We start from the raw sequence: 22,222 nt of genomic DNA, 5'->3' as shown, positions 1-22,222 counted from the left end.
GCAGCAGCAGCAGCAGCAGCAGCAGCAGCAGCAGCAGGACCAGACTCACTGGAGGAAGCGGCTGATACTGATGTGACGTTCAACGGTTCAAGAACGATCCGGTTATTTTGAACCAAGGGAACGTAGCATGTGGCTGCAACGCCGGAGGCGTGAACACTTTCGGCAACCAACATGCGCTTCCGCGTTTCTCTGATTGGCCGAGCGCCTTCCGCGGTTCTCTGATTGGCCGAGCGCGGCTCCCCCTTAAGCTCCAGGAGAGAGGAGAGAGGCTGAAAACCCGCAGTTCTTGCCCGACTGATGGGAGCCGAATCCCGGATCCGATTATTCTGATGAATACCCCCAAAACATGGAGGTCCCGAACGCATGGAAGTATTGATTGCGCCGTAACGAATCATTAAAAAAATATACCGTTAACTGGAATATGTTGTGCCTTTACACATATGTTGGATTATGTAATTGGTTTGTCATGACAAACTAATAAAAAATCGCGATTTACCCGGTGGCTACAACAACACATGTAGTTGGTTGCCTAAAGTGTTCACGCGCCCCGGAGACCATCCTTTTTTTTCCCGTGACAGCGCTACCTACCGTATTGGAAGACCAAGGGTCGTGTTACCATGAACGACAATCAGAGTGTTTGAGTAATGAATGAATGAATGAAAACTTTATTTAACAGATTGCAGAATGGGTACAATACAGTACGGCTCAATACACACAATTGTTAAGGGGATGCAGACCAGAGAAAGACGTTTGTCTTGTTTACATCAGGGTCCCCCATTTTCAATTCATATTGACATTTATGACATACACAACATACATGACATTTATGGCATAGGGACATACAGGTATTTAGTACTGATACATTTGTGACATAAACGGTGTAAGTGTTTGAGTACCTGAATGTGAATTTCAAGTTGTATTTGTTAAAAAACATTCCGAGGTGCATAGAAGTTCAACGACCAAGGCAAACGTTTGCAAACTATTTCAAACTTTAGCTTTGTGTTCGCCGCAAACCTTTGTTCAAGTTCAAGTTTAGTTTTATTTGTCACATATAAAGTACATGTACATTAGAGTGAAATACTTGGTTCTGTATGAGCCCTCTGAGAATGTGCTTCAAAGTTCAAACTGTAAAAAAGTCAAAAGAATAAAGTCCAAACACTATACAAATTAAAGTACAACCTAAAGTACAAAATTAAGTACAAAATGCAAACGTTTTAAAAATACAAAAAATAGCTATGGATGTAGTGCAAATCTTTTTGTAATAAATAGATAAAAAAAGATATCGTGTAGTGTTAAAACGTGTTTAAAGTGTCTAAAGTGAATGATAAAGGTGAGTGTTTGTTTAAAGTGAGTGTGTGCATGTGGATGTGTGTGCAATGAATGTAGACGGATGTGTTCGTGTTGTATAGATTCATTGAGAATCATGATGGCCTGGGGATAGAAGCTCCTTCTCTCTGTACTGGCCATGAGACTCCGGTAGCGCTTACCTGACCGCAGCAATGCAAAGAGGCAGTTGTTTGGGTGGCTAGAGTCTTTGACTATTCTCTTAGCCTCACTATTCTCCCACCTCCCCACCAGTCTCCCTACCTGAGCCGGCCTACACACCTGTGGGCTATCACCCCATCACAGAGCCAGGATAAGAGGCCTGCACCCCTGGTCCGAGTGTTGTTTTCACCTCCCATGGTAGTAGGACTCTTCTCTGGACCTCTAGATCCTTATATGCAATTATTGTGATATTCCTAGTGTAACCTGAGTACTCCTTACCCTGCGTGGTATTGACCTCTGTCCTCCTGTGTGTAGGACCTCACCCCTCCGGCCTGCTTCGCCACCTACGGACCTCACCAGCCTGCACCTCCCCGGGACAGCATGGACACACGTCACCCGTTTGTCTCCTCTCACTCCCAGCTCCTCACTACCTGTCCCCCTGTTATGTCCTTCCCTGTCCTTCCCTGGGTTTTCATTAAATAACCTAAACCGCCTCATTCTCATGTGCCTTGAGTTCTGCTATTGGGTTCTCCAGACAAGACGCCCCCCATAACACCGAGATCACATGGAATAGCCCCCATGGGCTGTACAAGTCTTCTTGTACAAGTCAAGAAGAAACATCACAATAGATCAAAAACAAAAAACACCATCAAATCTAAATATGCAATATTATTGCTAACATGTATGTATGTATATGTGTTTCATTACATGTATATATACATACATACCAATTATTCACTTGTTCTATTCTCCATCCATCTATCATCCATAGCAACACTATATTATCACAGACATCCTGATGGGGGATCCCCCTTTGAACAGCCCATCTGAGGTTTCTCTCCTGCATGCCGCATGTGGTGCTTTTTTCCCTATTGCTAGGTTTTAGTGAGTCGTTCCTCATCTTCATTGGGGAAAGTCTGGGAGTGTTGCATATGTGGATTTTATGGTGGTTTTTGTTCTGGATCTATTGTGACCTATTTCTTCTTGACCTGTAAAGCCTATGGGGTCAATTCCATGTGATATTGGGCTATACAAATACATTTTGATTTGATACTTGTGGCATATACAGGACACCCTTCCTGACTCTGTGAACATGCTTCCTGACTCTGTGGATGTGCTTCCTGACTCTGTGGACGTGCTTCCTGACTCTGTAGATGTGCTTCCTGACTCTGTGAACGTGCTTCCTGACTCTGTGACACATACCTTGGCAGTGGTGGACTCAGGCTGTTTGAAGGGCGAAAAGAAAAAAAGGGCACCTACTGCACAACATGGGACCCCATCACTGAACAAAAAGCTATGATGCATCATGTATGGTGAAATAGTCCTCATCCTTGATTAAGATTACATTAGATTAACATGTAGTCTAGGCATTCCATATTAAAAGTATAACCACACCTCTATGATAAAAACACACAGGGAACAATACACCTTTAAAATGTTTATTTCACAAACACCTCCAAAGAAAATATGTTGGTTATTTTGATGCTATACGTTAAGCTACACTTTATTCAAGAAAATTATGTGAAAAAATATGATTGACCAAACATTAGATTACATGACTGTTACTGTAACTGAAAAGTGAAAATCACTCTGCAGGTCCATTAACACATTGGTTGCCAGCCGGATATGACGATTTATCGCTTGGATGCCAGCACGTTAATCAATGGGAGGGCGAGCACATTTGCGAACACATAAACTATATCTTAAATTAAGGCTGTGTCTAATACACCTGTCGCTTATCAATGACTTGCTTGCAGTCAACATGTACGAAATGGATTGTTTTTTCATCAGTACATTTCCGTTTTATACCGTTTTGAATACAAGTATAGTTTTGAAGATTTCTAGTGATTCCAGAAAAATCCGCGAAAATAGCTCTTTACTGGAATACACAAAACACGTTGTCATTTTTCGGCCTATTTATGAATAGTTTTCAAATAAACGCTAGATTATCGATAGTATAATGTGTACTTATGCACGCTTGAGAAGCGGGCTGAAAAATCGATTATCCATGACCTGGTCAGCGCTAATGTCACACACACACACACACACACGATGAATCCAATTCCTGATCGCCCCTCAATGAATGCACTAGTATCAGGTTGCATGCCCCAGAAGTAAAATGTGGACCGGAGTTCTTGTTTCTGATGCAAGTCCAATCCAATGATGTGCATTACCATCCGGGAGACGATAGGGGGCGGTATTTGCCCTTTTCAAGCTCAGAGCCATTCACAATGATAATGTCAGGCTGGACGGATGAAAAATGAATGGATATCGCTAATAAAATAAATAACGATTAAATAACGAGAAAACTCGTCATTGGCAACCAACGCAAGGAGTCAAGTATATTGAAGTCTACAATATCTGGGTCTATTAACTTTGGGTCTGCAATACCTGAGTCTATACTGTGTGGGTTTACAATATAAGTGGTTGCAAGGTATTGAATTACAACTTGAGTAATAGTAGAACTACCTTCCATTTGACCCATTGCTATTAAATATTTGTAGATGACCAGTCTTTAAATAACAGTAAAGGATGTAGATGGGAGTCTTGTGTGCGTGTCAATTCCTGAGCCTTAACATTAACCCTTTTGGTGCGGGTAACGTTAATACACTTAACCCTTTCCTACCCTGGGCTCCAACCACTGTGTGCAGCTCATCATGATCCTGATGCCACACAGCCACATTATCATGCAGCTGTGTCTCTCTGACATCACAAATCATCACATTTTCAAATGACTCAGTTCAGTGAGGGTGAATGTTGTGAGAGGAGAATTGGAAGAATGCGCCAATATGAGAATTAGAGACATAGATCATATTCACATAGTTCACATAGCTAGGAAACAATGCTAAACACTCAAAAAGGCCATTTATAAGATAGTTCCCCTTTAATTGAACGTCAAAATCAAAAGCAAGTACGCCTGCGCTGACGAGAGGGGGGGGGAGGGCTTGTATTGATCAGGTTAGTAGATATTGTACCGATCAGGTATTACAGATCATATCCGCATGAAATAAACTAAAATGTTAAAACCCATTTAGACTGTTTCTCATTCCTGTACTGTTGTTTATACTCTGCTCCTGTGTTGTAACCCAACCCCCTCCAATGTACAGTAAATGACCAAGTATGGTTTTGTCAATATTCCAATGTACAGTTTTGCTTGTACAGTTGTACAGTGTCCCCCACCCACCCACCCCTCCTACCCGACCCCCCCCCCCCCCCCAACCACCTCCAATGTACAGATGTATAGATGTAGCAGTACTGTCTATCTGTATGTTGTGTATGTCATATGTTATGATGAATTGAAAATGGGGGACCCTGATGTAAACAAGACGAAAGTCTTTCTCTGGTCTGCATACCCTTAACAATTGTGTGTATTGAGCTGTACTGTATTGTACCCATTCTGCAATCTGTTAATACAATTTTCAATCAGTCAATCAATCAATCAATCAATCAATCAAGACCCGCGTCGCGGGCACTGCATTCCGTTCTCAGAATGGATTTGACGAGAGAGAGAGAGATCATCAGCAGGCTATATATGATATTCAGACTCTAGATCTATTTGCAGAGCCAGATGAGATGAGGCAACCTGTGCGATTGGCTCTTGACAACAAATTTTGCACGTACTGTATACAGTATGTGTGTATGCGCGCACTGCGGGAGGTGGCCAGAAGCGCGCAACTAGCCAACTACTATTATTACTACTATATTAATACAGTCTATTCCATTATATAGCTATAGGTGCTGTATGATGACAATACATTTGATTCCTATCTAATTTTGATCCATCGCAAAGCGCTCCAGCGCTTGAATACGGCCGGGGGATCCGCTCTATACAATGCAGACCCACGGCTCTCGTATTATAATGAGCCAGCGAGGCGTGTTATTATTAGAGTTAATAATATTGTATATTGTTTACACTGCCTTTTTATTCTATTTTTACTTCTCCACTGTACTATAATTATGTGACCTGTACCTCTATGTCTTCTACTACCTGTACCTCCCCTCCCCCCGGCCGCGTGTAGCTTATTGCCAGCGAAAGAGTGCAAGAATGCTTCCGCATTCGTCACCGCACGCCAGTACGGTAATGCGCCTTTCCTTTCGCCCCGCTCAGACAAATGCATGTAGTACATTGCAACACAACGCAGCATTTCCGCGTACATTGCAACGAATCACTTGGAGTTTGAAAGTGATATCAGAAGAAACTACTCAACCTCGGCTGTCTTGGACCGAAAAACTCAACAGCTCCGACAAATTACTATTCTCACATTATTATCCAGAAGCTCCGCCTGTGAGGATTTGCCTGTCCCTGGACCTTTTTCCTGTGTTTTCCCTGTCTACTCTCCTCAACAGCCCCCACCCTTGCAATGATTTACTCTCCTCTACTCTTCACCAGCCCCCACCCTTGGACATCCTTGATCCTCTACCTTCACGCACCTGTTGGGAGTTTGCAATCACCTCGGGAGAGTACATAGGTTGCAGACTCCCCTCCAGTCCTTGTCGGGTCGTTCTGTGTTCTGGATTCTGTGTTCTGGATTCTGTGTTCTGGATTCTGTGTTCTGGACTCTGTATCTTTATCTATGTTCACTCTGTGTTCATGGAGTTCTGTACGGTTACCATCCTGTACGTTACCATCTCCTGCCGCGTCTCCGGCGTGAGACGACGTGCCAGCCATCACCACCTGTCGCCGTTTGCCTGGAGTGGGACACCGTCTTCGCTCTCTAATTCTCTACGGGAGGTTTTCCAGTGTTCCCACTCCAGACGTCAAGCCGGCGCGCATCGCTCCCTATTTCCACGGGAGGATGCGTCTCTTCGCCCCGGTCCCCTGGGACCCCTGTGTTCTGCGCTGCCCGTCTGCAGCATCCGAGGAGGATCTCCGTGCCAGGCCTGGAGTGGTGTTCCCACTCCAGACGTCAAGCCGGCGCGCATCGCTCCCTATTTCCACGGGAGGATGCGTCTCTTCGCCCCGGTCCCCTGGGACCCCTTTGTTCTGCGCTGCCCGTCTGCAGCACCCGAGGAGGAGGAAGAGGATCTCCGTGCCCGGCCCCCGCCGTCGGGCCCCTGTCCCCGTGCCAGGCCTCCGCCGTCGGGCCCCTGTTCCCGTGCCAGGCCTCCGCCGTCGGGCCCCTGTCCCCGTGCCAGGCCTCCGCCGTCGGAACCCTGTCCTCATCCCTGTAAGCAGCTCTGGCCCTCGCCCTGTCCAAGGCCTTAACCCTGTTCTCTGTTCCTGTCTCCAGCCCGCCTCTCCGGGCCTCTGTCCCTGTCCCCCTCTCCAGTGCCCCTGGTCCTGGCCCTGACACTTAGCCCTGGTCCTTAGCCCTGGCCCTTAGCCTTAGTCCCTTAGCCTGTTCGCCTCTTAAAGGCACAGTGCCGCATTTTCCATATTTCCTTGACTCTAGTGTTTTTGTGTTTTCCCTTCCTGTTCCACCCCAGGTGAAATCTGCATAAAATGTATACCTAGGTAAATGGAATATTGCTCCACTTCTACAAGGGCTATTTGCATATTCTTGGTATCTAGGAACATCTATGGACCTCAATGAATGTATTCTCAGTGTCAGAAATATTGTGTCTATTACTAGGCTTGCTTAAATTCTGATGAAACAAAGGAAAATATGAATTATGATTTTTCTTTTCATCTTTGACAGTGAATAAAACCATGATAATAATGACCAAACTTAAAAAACTGCCACTGAGCTCATTCAGTACCATCTTGAGATCATGTGTACAAAAGATCTAAGGAAATTAATAAAGGGAAGATGATAAAATTGAAGGTTTTGTATATACAGTACTGAATTCTCCCATCCGGACCAATGCAATTTGAAATATTATTATAGAATATAGAATATATGCTTATACATTACCTTATTATAGCCAATTCGCACATTTATATATATATACATATAGTATCTTTCAAATGGCCGAGTTCAATTTGGATATAGTATCACCAGGCATGCATAATAACATATACAGATATTTAATGTAATCGACTGTACTTTTTTATTTCTCCCACAGTGTAACCATTTTGTAACTAATTTCAGATCTAATTATTCCTACATGATTACAATAGTGTGGAGAAACTGACTGCGTTTCAATATTTGTCAAAAACGTTACCTTTTGTAGCTTATTATCGCGAATCATAACAATTATTGATATGATTCATTCAGAACGCTGAACTTTGAAACGCCATAGCGGACCACAGGAAGTGTAGATTGGAGAAATTCCGACGCTGGCAGATAGACCACTACACTTCCGCGTTACATTGAAATCGGGGAGGAGATTGCGGGGGGTGCATATGAATGAATGTGGACGAGAGCCGTGATGTAAGTGGTTGCCGATACGGCTGTGGGGGTGCTAGAGACATGATCGAATAGACGTTTATGCGCCTCGCTCTCCTGAACACGGCGTGACCCATAACTAATCGATCAGAACTAAATCGGCAGAGAAAAAGCCCATTTTAAAGCACCTATTCCGCATGGACATGCGCAGAGTGCCCATGGAGTCTGGACGACGCGAGATGACGCTCGAATGAATGTGGACTGTTCTATCAGAGGGGGGAGCTTCGGTGGCCAATGTCCTTTCAGCCGAACAGGATAATGAAAAAATTATCCCACTAAATGGCCAGACGCGTCTTATGGCGGCATCTACAATTACCTCATTGAGTCTCCAGGTAGACTAATATTTATATTTAAGTGCAGCGGTCTGTAGCCACTTACATGACCATCGAAGCTCCCCCCTCTGATGGAACAGTCCACATTCATTCGAGCGTCATCTCGCGTCGTCCAGACTCCATGGGCACTCTGCGCATGTCCATGCGGAATAGGTGCTTTAAAACGGGCTTTTTCTCTGCCGATTTAGTTCTGATCGATTAGTTATGGGTCACGCCGTGTTCAGGAGAGCGAGGCGCATAAACGTCTATTCGATCATGTCTCTAGCACCCCCACAGCCGTATCGGCAACCACTTACATCACGGCTCTCGTCCACATTCATTCATTTGACCCCCCCGCAATCTCCTCCCTGATTTCAGAATCCCGGAAGTGTTATGGTGGTCTATAGCTGGCGAGGCGCTCTTCAAAACGGCCGCAAAAAAACTACAATTCCCATGGTTCAACATTTCCATTTCCGCTTCCGGGTAAAAAACGCGAGTGAAAAATAAAAACTTAAAATGATATAAACTCACTTTTAACCTATTGCTAAACTATTGCCAACCTAACGTTTTACATTCTACATGTATTTGTGACATAGTAGTGATAATAATACTTGAAAACGTTTGATTTTAAAAACGTTAATTTATTGCATCACTCATAAAAATATTAATATATGATAATAATGTCAAAAAGGGGTCGGTACCGTCCCTGTGGGGTGGAACAGGTTGTTTGGGACTGTGCCGCTTTTTGTTCTATAATAAATATTTGCCCTGTTTTGGCTTACTCTCATACCTGTCTTGTGTTGTGCGATTGGGGTCGGTTACAAACCACAACACCGCCACGGAGGAACCACCTCCAGCCTCGTCTACAGGTTCAGAAGCGCTTTGTGGAGAATAATATATATAAAAAAATAATAAATAAAAACATCTGCCAGGATTAAAACCCGAGGAGGGAGAAACACGGGATCTGTAGCCGCGGCGCTCTCTCTGGATTACGGTGGAGAATAATAAAGAACCGCGCCGGTGCTCCGTGTTGTTGACGCTGCTCTCAGTCCGGGGACACGACAACTTGAATCCAAAAAGCCGTGTTGTTCCCCCGCCTCCTCCCCGCTCCCTCCCCGTCCTCTGCGGTCATCTCATCGTCGTGTCCCCGGACTGAGAGCAGCGTCAACAACACGGAGCACCGGTGCGGTTCTTTATTATTCTCCACCGTAATCCAGAGAGAGCGCCGCGGCTACAGATCCCGTGTTTCTCCCTCCTCGGGTTTTAATCCTGGCAGATGTTTTTATTTATTATTTTTTTATATATATTATTCTCCACAAAGCGCTTCTGAACCTGTAGACGAGGCTGGAGGTGGTTCCTCCGTGGCGGAGCTTCTGGATAATAATGTGAGAATAGTAATTTGTCGGAGCTGTTGAGTTTTTCGGTCCAAGACAGCCGAGGTTGAGTAGTTTCATCTGATATCACTTTCAAACTCCAAGTGATTCGTTGCAATGTACGCGGAAATGCTGCGTTGTGTTGCAATGTACTACATGCATTTGTCTGAGCGGGGCGAAAGGAAAGGCGCATTACCGTACTGGCGTGCGGTGACGAATGCGGAAGCATTCTTGCACTCTTCCGCTGGCAATAAGCTACACGCCCCCCCGGCCCTCCCCATGCTGCTGAATTTATCTTATCTTATGAATACAACGTTTAACGTTCGCTAACGTAGAGAAACGTCAGACGTAATTCGAGATACGTCAGACGTACTTCGAGATACTTCCGTACTTTCCGCCAATCAGCGCATTGTCCTGTCACGGGAGAAATAATCTTGTGGCTGGGCGGAAGTTGCCCAATCTGGACCAATCTCCGGCGCTGCAGCTGGAGGCTACTCAATGTGTATGGTCTAAATCGAGATGCTTCCAGCTGCAGAACGTCAGAGCAGCGCTTAGAAGCCCCGCGCTTAGAGGCCCCGCACTTAGCGACCCCTCGCTTCCATTGGCTGATTTGGGTCACGTGATTTGGGTCCCACCCAATGGCTGAGGTCCCCCGCGCTTAGAGCCCCCTCGCTTCCATTGGCTGATTTGGGTCACGTGATTTGGGGACCCAATGGCTGAGGTCCTCCGGTATAGACCACTACACTTCCGCGTTACATTGAAATCAAGGAGGAGATTGCGGGGGTCAAATGAATGGATGTGGACGAGAGCCGTGATGGAAGTGGTTGCCGATACGGCTGTGGGGGTGCTAGAGACATGATCGAATAGACGTTTATGCGCCTCGCTCTCCTGAACACGGCGTGACCCATAACTAATCGATCAGAACTAAATCGGCAGAGAAAAAGCCCATTTTAAAGCACCTATTCCGCATGGACATGCGCAGAGTGCCCATGGAGTCTGGACGACGCGAGATGACGCTCGAATGAATGTGGACTGTTCTATCAGAGGGGGGAGCTTCGGTGGCCAGCCGAACAGGATAATGAAAAAATTATCCCACTAAATGGCCAGACGCGTCTTATGGCGACATCTACAATTACCTCATTGAGTCTCCAGGTAGACTAATGTTTATATTTAAGTGCAGCGGTCTGTAGCCACTTACATGACCATCGAAGCTCCCCCCTCTGATGGAACAGTCCACATTCATTCGAGCGTCATCTCGCGTCGTCCAGACTCCATGGGCACTCTGCGCATGTCCATGCGGAATATGTGCTTTAAAATGGGCTTTTTCTCTGCCGATTTAGTTCTGATCGATTAGTTATGGGTCACGCCGTGTTTAGGAGAGCGAGGCGCATAAACGTCTATTCGATCATGTCTCTAGCACCCCCACAGCCGTATCGGCAACCACTTACATCACGGCTCTCGTCCACATTCATTCATTTGACCCCCCCCCCCCGCAATCTCCTCCCTGATTTCAGAATCCCGGAAGTGTTACGGTGGTCTATTGTCTAAATCTGGTCTGAAAAATGGGTGTAGTACTCATTTCAGTTGGAGAGGCAGCAACGTGCATCGTCTGCCACAAATCTCTAATAGAAGAAGTGAACGGATAATAACAAGCCGAGAATCCCATTTGATATGATCCTGTTTCATCTGTGTGTTGATTTATTCTTAAAGACAGTGTACATTAGCGACGAGAGACGACAACCCCACGAAAGTAGACGCTTTGATTGCAATCAAGTAAGTTAGACGAGCAGCCGCAAGGCTAGTATTTAGTTGCGGAACGTTAACAGTTACTGTATGTCTACTCTCTTGATAGTTCGCGACGTACCTTAGCTAAACACAGCATTTATATCACAGTGTAGGCTACTTTAGTTTGCTCATTTGAAGCTCTTGTGTTAAGTCTAAATGCTGCATTCAGTTAACGTTAACAAACAAACCCACGACTTGTATGATGACTATGGCGTGGTTAACTTTAGTTAAAACTACCTAGGTTAAGATTAGCAACACGTTTCAGAATGCTGTGGGTGTTAAAGCTGAAGTAGGCAGGTTTTCTAGCAAAAGCAGGTTAACGCCAATCCCATGTGTGAACATGAATAAGTGACATAATAACATGTCAGAATCTAAGCAACACTGATAACTCCATTGTTGCTTTAAATTACGTTAATGTTAATTTCTTTGGCTCAGAGATTTGACCAATTGCAAACTCTGAAGCAAGGGGAGTCGTCTCATTGTAAATCACTAGTGCAATGCACCTGCCTCGGCTAAAACTAGCTAGTTACAATATTTACTTTGTATATTACTGCTTACACAAGTAAACAGGCTAAGATGGGGAAGGATTTTCAAGAGAACGAAGAAACAAGGGGAAAAACGGATAGGGCAAGGTGGCAGTCGGGAGTGAATCTGGGCAGGGCTTTCCCCAGATGGAGGAAGTTACGGGAGGAGAAGGGTTTCAAGACTGACATGGAGCTGGCTATTTTTCTTATGGACAGGTAAGCTTTCTGTTGAGAGTACCAATATAAATTAAACTACACACTATTTTAAATATAGTATTTGCTTTGTAACATGACTACTAGTCCCAATGAAGATTGTCTGGTATACTTGTGTTTTATGTATACAGACCTCCAATGTACAGCCCCCCCCCCCCCCCACCCACCCACCCACCCAGTCAGCACCCAACCCCACATACCCAACCTCCTCCAATGTACAGTTTCTACATCAAATGTATATAAACTCTTTTTCTGGACACTTTTTGCATCACAAACAGTACTGTATTTGCAAATCTGGTATGTCATAAATGTATAGATGTAGCAGTACTGTCTATCTGTATGTCGTGTGTGTCATATATGTTATGATTAATTGAAAATGGGGGACCCTGATGTAAACAAGACAAAAGTCTTTCTCTGGTCTGCATCCCCATAACAATTGTATGTATTGAGCTGTACTGTACTGTACCCATTCTGCAATCTGTTAATAAACTTTTCAATCAATCAATCAAACATGTATATATATTGTGGACAACGGTATTGTAAAAATCCACACCTTAATGTAGCCGGTGTGATCTTGCTCTGCATTGTGTGTCGATTCAACCCCTGTTAAGGGATCGCCCTGAGTGGGAGTTGAACCCCGGTCTCTCGCACCGCGGGCGGCATGACAGACCACTGTACCAAGAGGTGAATTCACTTCTTGCTATTGGGTCTGGATGAGATGCTTCCAGCTGCAGCCGTTCAGACCAGCGCTTACAAGCCCCGCACATACAAGCCCCGCACATAGCAACCCCTCGCTTCCATTGGCTGATTTTGGTGACGTGATTTTGGGTCACGTTGCACGTTGCACTGCGGGATTGATTGATTGATTGAAAACTTTATTAACAGATTGCCGTATGATTTGGGTCACGTTGCACTGCGGGATTGATTGATTGATTGATTCATTGATTCATTGATTCATTGATTGATTGATTGATTGATTGAAAACTTTATTAACAGATTGATTGATTGATTGAAAACTTTATTAACAGATTGCCGAATGGGTACACGTGACCACAGGCCCTGATTGATTGATTGAAAACTTTATTAACAGATTGTAGAATGGGTACACGTGACCTGACCGATTGATTGATTGATTGATTGATTGATTGATTGAAAACTTTATTAACAGATTGCAGAATGGGTACAGTGACCGATTGATTGATTGATTGATTTATTGATTGATTGATTGATTGATTGAAAACTTTATTAACAGATTGCAGAATGCAGTACAGCTCAATACACACAATTGTTAAGGGGATGCAGACCATGCAGTACTGTTACATTTGTGACATACAGTAAATATATACAAGGGGGAGGGAACTGTACATTTATGATGAATTGAAAATGGGGGACCCTGATGTAAACAAGACGGAAGTCTTTCTCTGGTCTGCATCCCCTTAACAATTGTGTGTATTGAGCTGTACTGCAGATATATTTCAATTGCCTTACTTATTTACATAAGTATTATAGGCCTACAGCAGTATTGTACAGACAGTCTGTGTGAAGTCTGTGTGGTTATCCAGCTGCACAAAGGCAGAGCAAGAGGCTCTACAGAGGGTGGTGAAGGCGGCAGGCAGGATTGTCGGGACTCCTCTATCAAACATCACCTCCGTCTTCACCTCCCGCTGCCTCCACCGCTCCAAGTGTATCATCAAGGACCAGTCTCACCCAGCACATCACCTCTTTCAGCTCCTTCCCTCAGGGAGGAGATACCGGTCCATACATGCCAAGAGTTAAATATTTAAGAACAGCTTTTTCCCCCAAGCAGTCAGACTGTTAAACGCTCATTGACTGTCCCCTCACGTGCACCATGCACTTACCTGGACTTGATAATCACTGTTACCACTCATCATGCACTTTATTTAAAATATTCTGTTATGTACAGTGTTATATGTGTTTCATGTATGTATATATTGTACTACGGTCTGTGGGAGCTCCCCTGAAATTTCACTCACGGTCATATAAGAGTTTTAATGTAGACGGTTTTATTAATGAAATGTTGGGTATAAACTGGGAGGAGGTATGTTGTGAGGATGACCCAGAGGTTGCACTGGACTTATTTATGTCAGAAACAAATCAGCCCCATGGATAGATAGTAGAGTTGTTCCGATACCGATACCAGTATCGGAAATGCCGCCGATACTGCCTAAAATGCTGGTATCGGTATCGGCGAGTACACGTAAATTCTAGCCTCCGATCCCATGATGTAATTTATCTCCTGCCGAGTCCTGCGGAGAGTGAGGATTATAAAATGAACATGTTTTAAAGTGTGATGCTGTGTCATTTTAACAGCAGATACACTTTCTTAAATTCCATTGTCCCCGACAGTGCGGTGTGATGGGGAGCTCGGACGGGAATCGGGATGTGTTTGGCTGGTGTTATGATAGCATTAGCTGGAAAGATAGCTAGTTGGAACAACATCCGCTTTAACGTTACATCAAATCAGATGATCGCCTGTCCTTTCTCCAGGACCTAACACTGTCCGTGACCGTCTATCAACAATAATGCACCCACGGTGAATTGTATTTAAGTTAAGTAGCTACGGACTAGCGTTAGCTGACTATTACTAACGTTATCAAATGTCAATGCGGGAAGACGAGCTAGGTCAGTTAGCTTAGCTTGATAACGTTACCGTGTCTAAAGTTGGTGCATAATCCAGCAATAATGGCTGCAGACCTGCAAGCAAAGTACAGCAAGTGCCAAAGGATAAGAGTCTGAGGCGGAGTTTCAAAAGAGAATGTTGAATATTTATTTTGCATCAAAAATCACAACATGAACGTTCTATCTGCCACTAGCTTACAGACTGAATAGGGTATATCTGCAGAGCCACTGAGTAGCGAGTGCAACACCGTTTAATGTCCGTGTGGATCATTGGAGTAGGGTATATCTGCAGTGCTGTAGCCCATACTCATTGATTAATGATACTAATACAAATCTATACAATCACCTGTTGTTGAATAAATAATAAATACCATTACTTTCTAGTTATTACTAAAACACAGTATAACAGTATCCGTAAAAAAAAAAAAAAAAAAATTATAATTTATATAATAATTTTTATTTTATTTTTTTTATGCACTGGTATCGGATAAATATCGGTATCGGCCGATACCCAAAGCTTAGGTATCGGAATCGGATCGGAAAGGGAAAAATGGTATCGGAACATCTCTAATAGATAGTAGCTTTTAATGAATTTTAATGAATGAGAGAGACATACTGTAGCCAAAAAAGCATCAGTGTGTTCCAGTTCTGCAGATGACAGACAAAAGTACCGTTCCTTACGTAATCAAGTCACAAAGTTAAATAAGGTGAGAAAAAGGGAATATTTTAAACCATGGTTATATGATGTGAGAAATGATGGTAAAAATCTATGGAATGTTTTAAATCAAATTATGGGTAGAAAATCCAATGTCTGTACATGGTACATTAAAACTCTTATATGACCGTGAGTGAAATTTCAGGGGAGCTCCCACAGACCGTAGTACAATATATACATACATGAAACACATATAACACTATACATAACAGAATATTTTAAATAAAGTGCATGATGAGTGGTAACAGTGATTATCAAGTCCAGGTAAGTGCATGGTGCACGTGAGGGGACAGTCAATGAGCGTTTAACAGTCTGACTGCTTGGGGGAAAAAGCTGTTCTTAAATATTTAACTCTTGGCATGTATGGACCGGTATCTCCTCCCTGAGGGAAGGAGCTGAAAGAGGTGATGTGCTGGGTGAGACTGGTCCTTGATGATACACTTGGAGCGGTGGAGGCAGCGGGAGGTGAAGACGGAGGTGATGTTTGATAGAGGAGTCCCGACAATCCTGCCTGCCGCCTTCACCACCCTCTGTAGAGCCTCTTGCTCTGCCTTTGTGCAGCTGGATAACCACACAGACTTCACACAGACTGTCTGTACAATACTGCTGTAGGCCTATAATACTTATGTAAATAAGTAAGGCAATTGAAATATATCTGCAGTACAGCTCAATACACACAATTGTTAAGGGGATGCAGACCAGAGAAAGACTTCCGTCTTGTTTACATCAGGGTCCCCCATTTTCAATTCATCATAAATGTACAGTTCCCTCCCCCTTGTATATATTTACTGTATGTCACAAATGTAACAGTACTGCATGGTCTGCATCCCCTTAACAATTGTGTGTATTGAGCTGTACTGCATTCTGCAATCTGTTAATAAAGTTTTCAATCAATCAATCAATCAATCAATAAATCAATCAATCAATCAATCGGTCACTGTACCCATTCTGCAATCTGTTAATAAAGTTTTCAATCAATCAATCAATCAATCAATCAATCAATCAGGGCCTGTGGTCACGTGTACCCATTCGGCAATCTGTTAATAAAGTTTTCAATCAATCAATCAATCTGTTAATAAAGTTTTCAATCAATCAATCAATCAATCAATGAATCAATCAATCAATGAATCAATCAATCCCGCAGTGCAACGTGACCCAAATCATACGGCAATCTGTTAATAAAGTTTTCAATCAATCAATCAATCAATCCTGCAGTGCAACGTGCAACGTGACCCAAAATCACGTCACCAAAATCAGCCAATGGAAGCGAGGGGTTGCTATGTGCGGGGCTTGTATGTGCGGGGCTTGTAAGCGCTGGTCTGAACGGCTGCAGCTGGATACTATTGGTCTGGATGCCTCTGGGGACAGTGGGGAGTGAGTTTACTTGCAGTACCGCATAACGTCCACAGCCACTTCACTTACTGTCCCTCGTGACTGTGGATAGACTGCGGTACCTCCGTTACACTCACCCCCCTAAACTCACTCCACCCAGGGCATCCGGGTCTAACGGCACCACGTGTAGCCGGTGTGATCTTGCTCTGCATTGTGTTTCGATTCGACCCCTGTTAAGGGATCGCCCTGAGTGGGAGTTGAACCCCGGTCTCCCGCGCCGCGGGCGGCATCACAGACCACTGTACCAAGAGGTGAATTCACTTCTTGCTATTGGGTCTGGATGCCTCTGGGGAGTGAGTTTACTTGCAGTACTGCTTAACGTCCACAGCCACTTCACTTACTGTCCCTCGTGACTGTGGATAGACTGCGGTACCTCCGTTACACTAACATGGATCCATGATGGTATACCTTCATATTCAATATACATCCCAGTCCTAAATCATAGGAACCCACCATTCAAATCTGAATGTGGTAGCTCTAGGACTTTTTGAGCTGCAGACACTTTTAGGGGAGAAAACTGACTGTGGGTATATCCCAGAAGCGTGTAGTCTTTTGCAGTTCCGCGCAGAACGGCCTGAAATCTCAATCCCCTTTTTGACCAGTAGTTAATTTGAGCTTTATGAGAATAGCACCACCATAACGCAAGATGATTCAGAACTTCACAGACCTCCTTGCTCCTTGTAAGGCAAACATATTTGTCAAGTTTGGTGGAAATCAGACCGTGAATTCACAAGTAACAAATCATTTCCTGTTAACCATGCATTTTCCAGAAATCTACAAGTTGTTGTGCATGAGGAGAGGTATCTCTGGATACTAGTTTCATGACTGTATACCTTAACGGATCAGGAGATAAACAAATTCTAAAATTGACAGTTTGGCCTAATGGTGACACCGACACGAGAGGAAAGGTCATGGTCGTGGTCGGGGTCACCAAAATCAAGCTATTTGAGTTATTGCCTTCACTCTTAAAGCATGTGGCAGCGGTGGTTGGGGTAAATCCATAATATTCACATAATTCGGTGATGTTTAGTTCAGTTAGCTTAGCTGGATAAACCATGGCCACACCCTCGCAAAGAAATGCCAGCTTGCTTCCTGAAATAATTCTCACAGTCTAGATCCCATTATACCATTCTGAATAATGTTTTTGTGCTTCGTTTTTCTAGAGGGGGCTTTTTAAATGTAAAATAATAGACCTAAAATGCTGATACTAAATTTACTTTGTCCTAAATAATGCACGTTATATATACGGCGCTCGCGAGGTGCGCTATACACATTATAGTTAAACTCGTTCAATAAGTAGATACAAACAAGCCCAAAGAGTATCTAATTGATATGAATTAATAGATACTTATGAGGATATCTGTACTGTATGCGCTCTGCTTAGGTATCATATACTTTATATGTAAATACATGTTAATCACCCTCTTGTTCATCATCAGATAACAGTGCTTGAACAGATAAATGCATTTTCTCAAATGCATTCATCAAAACGCCAAAGGCTTGCAATTGCTCATACATTTTCTCAAGTCACGTCCACGTCATCAAATCAAACGGCGCATCTCCTCAAACATTTTAATTTTAATCCCAGTTACAATATCACAATAACGTGTGAGTGACAGTGACAATTCAACAATCGACATATTCAGATTCGTCGTTCACATCCACAATCCACGCATGAAGACTTCAATTTATGCTTGAATGAAACACAATCCAGGCGCTCCGTTAAACATCCACAGCGGAGAATATGAAAGGAATCAGAGCCAAACGAGCGATAGGTTTCATTCATTAAAAACATCCCCGCGGGATTCACATTTGCAATGCTGCGTGTTATTAAAATAACCACATAATGTGTATATCGCACCTCGCGAGCGCCGTATATATAACGTGCATTATTTAGGACAAAGTAAATTTAGTATCAGCATTTTAGGTCTATTATTTTACATTTCAAAAGCCCCCTCTAGAAAAACGAAGCACAAAAACATAATTCAGAATGGTATAATGGGATCTAGACTGTGAGAATTATTTCAGGAAGCAAGCTGGCATTTCTTTGCGAGGGTGTGGCCATGGTTTATCCAGCTAACTGAACTAAACGCGTGGCCAATCAGATCGCGGAACCCGAACGCGGAACTGCAACTGTGTTGGTAAAAGACTACGCTGCCTACACCTAACTCTGTTCTGACTAACATTGGCCTACACCTAACTCTGCTCTGACTAACGTTGGCCTACACCTAACTCTGTTCTGACTAACATTGGCCTACACCTAACTCTGCTCTGACTAACGTTGGTTTACACACGCATACATATTTAGCAAGTAAAATATTTACAGCTATGCAGTAGTGAAATTAGAGAGTTGCCAGTTTTGTTGTACCAGGTTGGCTTTGAATTAATGCTGGATTACTTTTGCTAGTTTGTTAGCCAGTTTTGAAATGTGTTGTAAAATGAATGCACCCTTACCATAGCTTGGTTGCCTACTTATTCCAAGTTGATCATGCCTCCCAGTTATCAGAGAAGCCCCTCAACGTCTGGACCAGGAAAGAGACGAAAGAGGCCAGCATCTCCTCCTGCATTGTCCATTATAGAACAGGAGTCACTGTGCATCAGGTGAGGCTAATATCTACTATGGAAAAGTAATGACTACAACTAAAATGTGCCTATTTGGAAAGCTGAAACATTATGCCAAGCTGTAGATCTGCTGGGTTCTCCCCAGACCTTTACACTTGTCACAGGACCACTTGACGAATGTACCATCTTGGGCTTAATCATTTTAGAAATCATAAGTGCAGTGAATAGCTTTTTGCACCAGCATGTCACACAATTGTAGGATTAAGAAGAAGGAAAAAAATACATTATGGTAGCATGTTTTTGTGTGACTGTTACAAGTGAAATAGGCCAGTCTATTTTGTCATCCTTTGCAAATTTCCATTCATATTCCAGTCTTTAACTGGATCTGCGCCAAAAACGAGTTAACTCGTCATTGCCCGGCATGCGTTCAGCGCCAGAAACGAGGTAACTAGTTTTTTGGATCGTTATTTCGTTTATTCGCTATATCTATTCATAATTCATAGCTGCAGCCTCTGGTATACCCTTCAGACCCTGTTTGAGCAGGTAGACGGTCAACACCGCCCTCCAGGGACCGAAACTAAAGCCCGCCAGGCTGTTTTTACCTTTGGCGCATGACACTTAGAGGGCTGCCCGCCGTGTGGCGTGTAGACGTGTAGTTCATAACTTCATAACGATACTCTTGTGCGAGTACAGATTATAGCCGCTCGTCTTTTTTTTCTCCGCCGCGAGATCGTTAAAAAACTACAAGTCCCACATCGCACTAGGTCCAATCACAGTAGAGTGACGTGACTGGTTTCATGAGAAAAAAAGCAAATTACCAATCAGAAGCTATCATTTGGCTTGTTTACTTCCATCTGCTCTAGTCTATATCGGACCTCCAAGAGTTCGTTACTGTTTAAACAATGACCCAGTCAACTATTCACTTTTAGTTTAATACATGACGAGGCATTGTCTAACGGTATCTAGCTGGCTAGCTACTGATAGCTGCTGATATCAACAAATGCTCCAGCAATAGTCTACTCGAGTGCATAATACCTCCGGTCCCTCGTTAGCTAGCTTAGCTAGCTCACGTTGATCCATCTGTCCCAGTAAACTAAATTGTCTTAACGTTATCTACCGGGCTAGCAGTAGCTACAGATAGCTCCTGATATCAATGTCTTATAACATTGATTGAATGCGTATTCTAGCTGAGGGCATGTTGAATGTGATTTGACAAAAGAACGGTAACGTTATAAATAGGTCCAGCTGCATCGCTGGAGAATCCTTGCATGCTGAATGTAGGGTCTAGCTGAATATAGGGTCTAGCTGCAGGGCCGGAGAATCCTTGCTGGAGCTGGAGGCTACTCAAGTATACACACAGACAGTGGAGCTGTTTGCAGATAGCAAGCATTTTGACTTATTGCGTGGTGGCGATGTCTCGCAGATAATACAACTACAAGTATGATTATATAATATATATTTTATTTAAAAAAAAATTTTTTATATAAAATATATATATATATTTTTTTAATCAAAAAGAATTTTGGCAGGTAAGAAATATGCTTGGCGGGTAGACTCTTCCCATCTACCCGCCACTGGCCGGTGAGTCAAAAAGTTAATTTCGCTCCCTGCCGCCCTCTACTGCCATGCAGAGCTATTGCATCCCATTTGAAATGGGCTGGTGTGTTTTAGGAGCCGATCTGATCCGGGCGGGCGGGGTTTAAATACTCAGGCGAGCCAGGGGCTTCCAACGACCAATGTGAATATTAACCTTGCCCGCCCGTCCGTGTGTAACGCTTCGTAATGTCGGGGACATGATCGCTGTGGATAACTGGAATGACGATCAGATAATTGGATTCTTTTTTTTGCATTACATCAGAGACTAGGTAAGAACACTATATATGAAACATTGCGTTGATCTGATATTTATTTCTACCGCGATCAAAGCTATCTGTGTGTAGGTCTATGTGTAGAGCCATATGGAATCCGCGATCACGGAATCGCGGACGGAATCGCGGAATTGAGCAATAAAAATGGAATCGACTATAATTTTTTTATTTTTTATTTGTTTATGTTGTGGGACTTGTACAGCACTTTGTTCAACTTTGTCAGTGCTGTAAAGTTTAAACCTTTTTAAATCTTAGACAAACAAAACACTTTGCTTTCATGAAATATTGTAAGCCGTCATTTGAGGCTTTATAAAAGCAGCACAATGAACACAAATCTGTCAGTGCCGAGTCCGACCTCATCTTAAATAACAAACAGAATTGCTTGTTGTAGTTAACAAAGAGAGGCAGAGTTGATTTTGCTAAAATATATATCATTTTTTATTTAAATTTTTTTAATAATCGAATTTTATTTTCATATTCGAATCCCATGCCCATCGAACGAAGCTTCGAAGTATTTAAGACAGCCCTATTAAATGGACTGTTATATCTTATTAAATTGTGGACATTTATTCATTCCCACTTATTAGACACTATTTCTGATGGTAAAATTAGCGTACAAAGCAAAATACAGAATTCTGAAATATTAAAACGGAAAAAACTGAATTTGGAATAAAATGGAATTTGGAAAAAAATAAAACGGATTTCATATGGCTCTATCTATGTGCTTACCGTTGACTGCGGTGGGGGGGGGGGGGGGGGGGGGGGGGCGCCCCGCTATGATGGCCATTTCATGTATGCATGACGAGATATAATAATGATAATCTAGTGTTGATTTCAGGATGATTAGATAATCAGCCGAAAAATTACAACGTGATGACTGGCTTATTGTTATGATTTTATATGCGGTGTGATTTTATATGCTTTTTTGGCTTTAAATCGTAGGCTACACTCAACGTGACTGTAAATGAGGGAAACCTCAGTTGCCTTTCGAGTTTAAATAAAGGTTTGAAATTAAATTGAAATTA

The 22,222-nt window shown here is 43.2% G+C and overlaps 1 protein-coding gene across 1 annotated transcript in view; it reads left to right on the top strand.

Annotated features, from left to right (window-relative positions):
* The first annotated feature begins 11,752 nt into the window (after positions 1 to 11,752).
* Positions 11,753 to 22,222, top strand: part of LOC311244755 (uncharacterized protein) — a 29,721-nt gene continuing 19,251 nt past the window's right edge. The window contains exons 1-2 of the mRNA XM_084334435.1: positions 11,753 to 12,023; positions 19,267 to 19,368. Coding sequence (XP_084190561.1) covers positions 11,860 to 12,023; positions 19,267 to 19,368 — 266 coding nt within the window. The 5' untranslated portion in view covers positions 11,753 to 11,859. The remainder of the gene's footprint in view (positions 12,024 to 19,266; positions 19,369 to 22,222) is intronic.

This window comes from Notolepis coatsorum (assembly GCF_963971535.1).
Source record: "Notolepis coatsorum genome assembly, chromosome: 18".
NCBI lineage: Eukaryota > Metazoa > Chordata > Actinopteri > Aulopiformes > Paralepididae > Notolepis > Notolepis coatsorum.
Note: the sequence above shows the minus strand (reverse complement) of the source record. Positions and strands in the feature narration are given on the sequence as shown.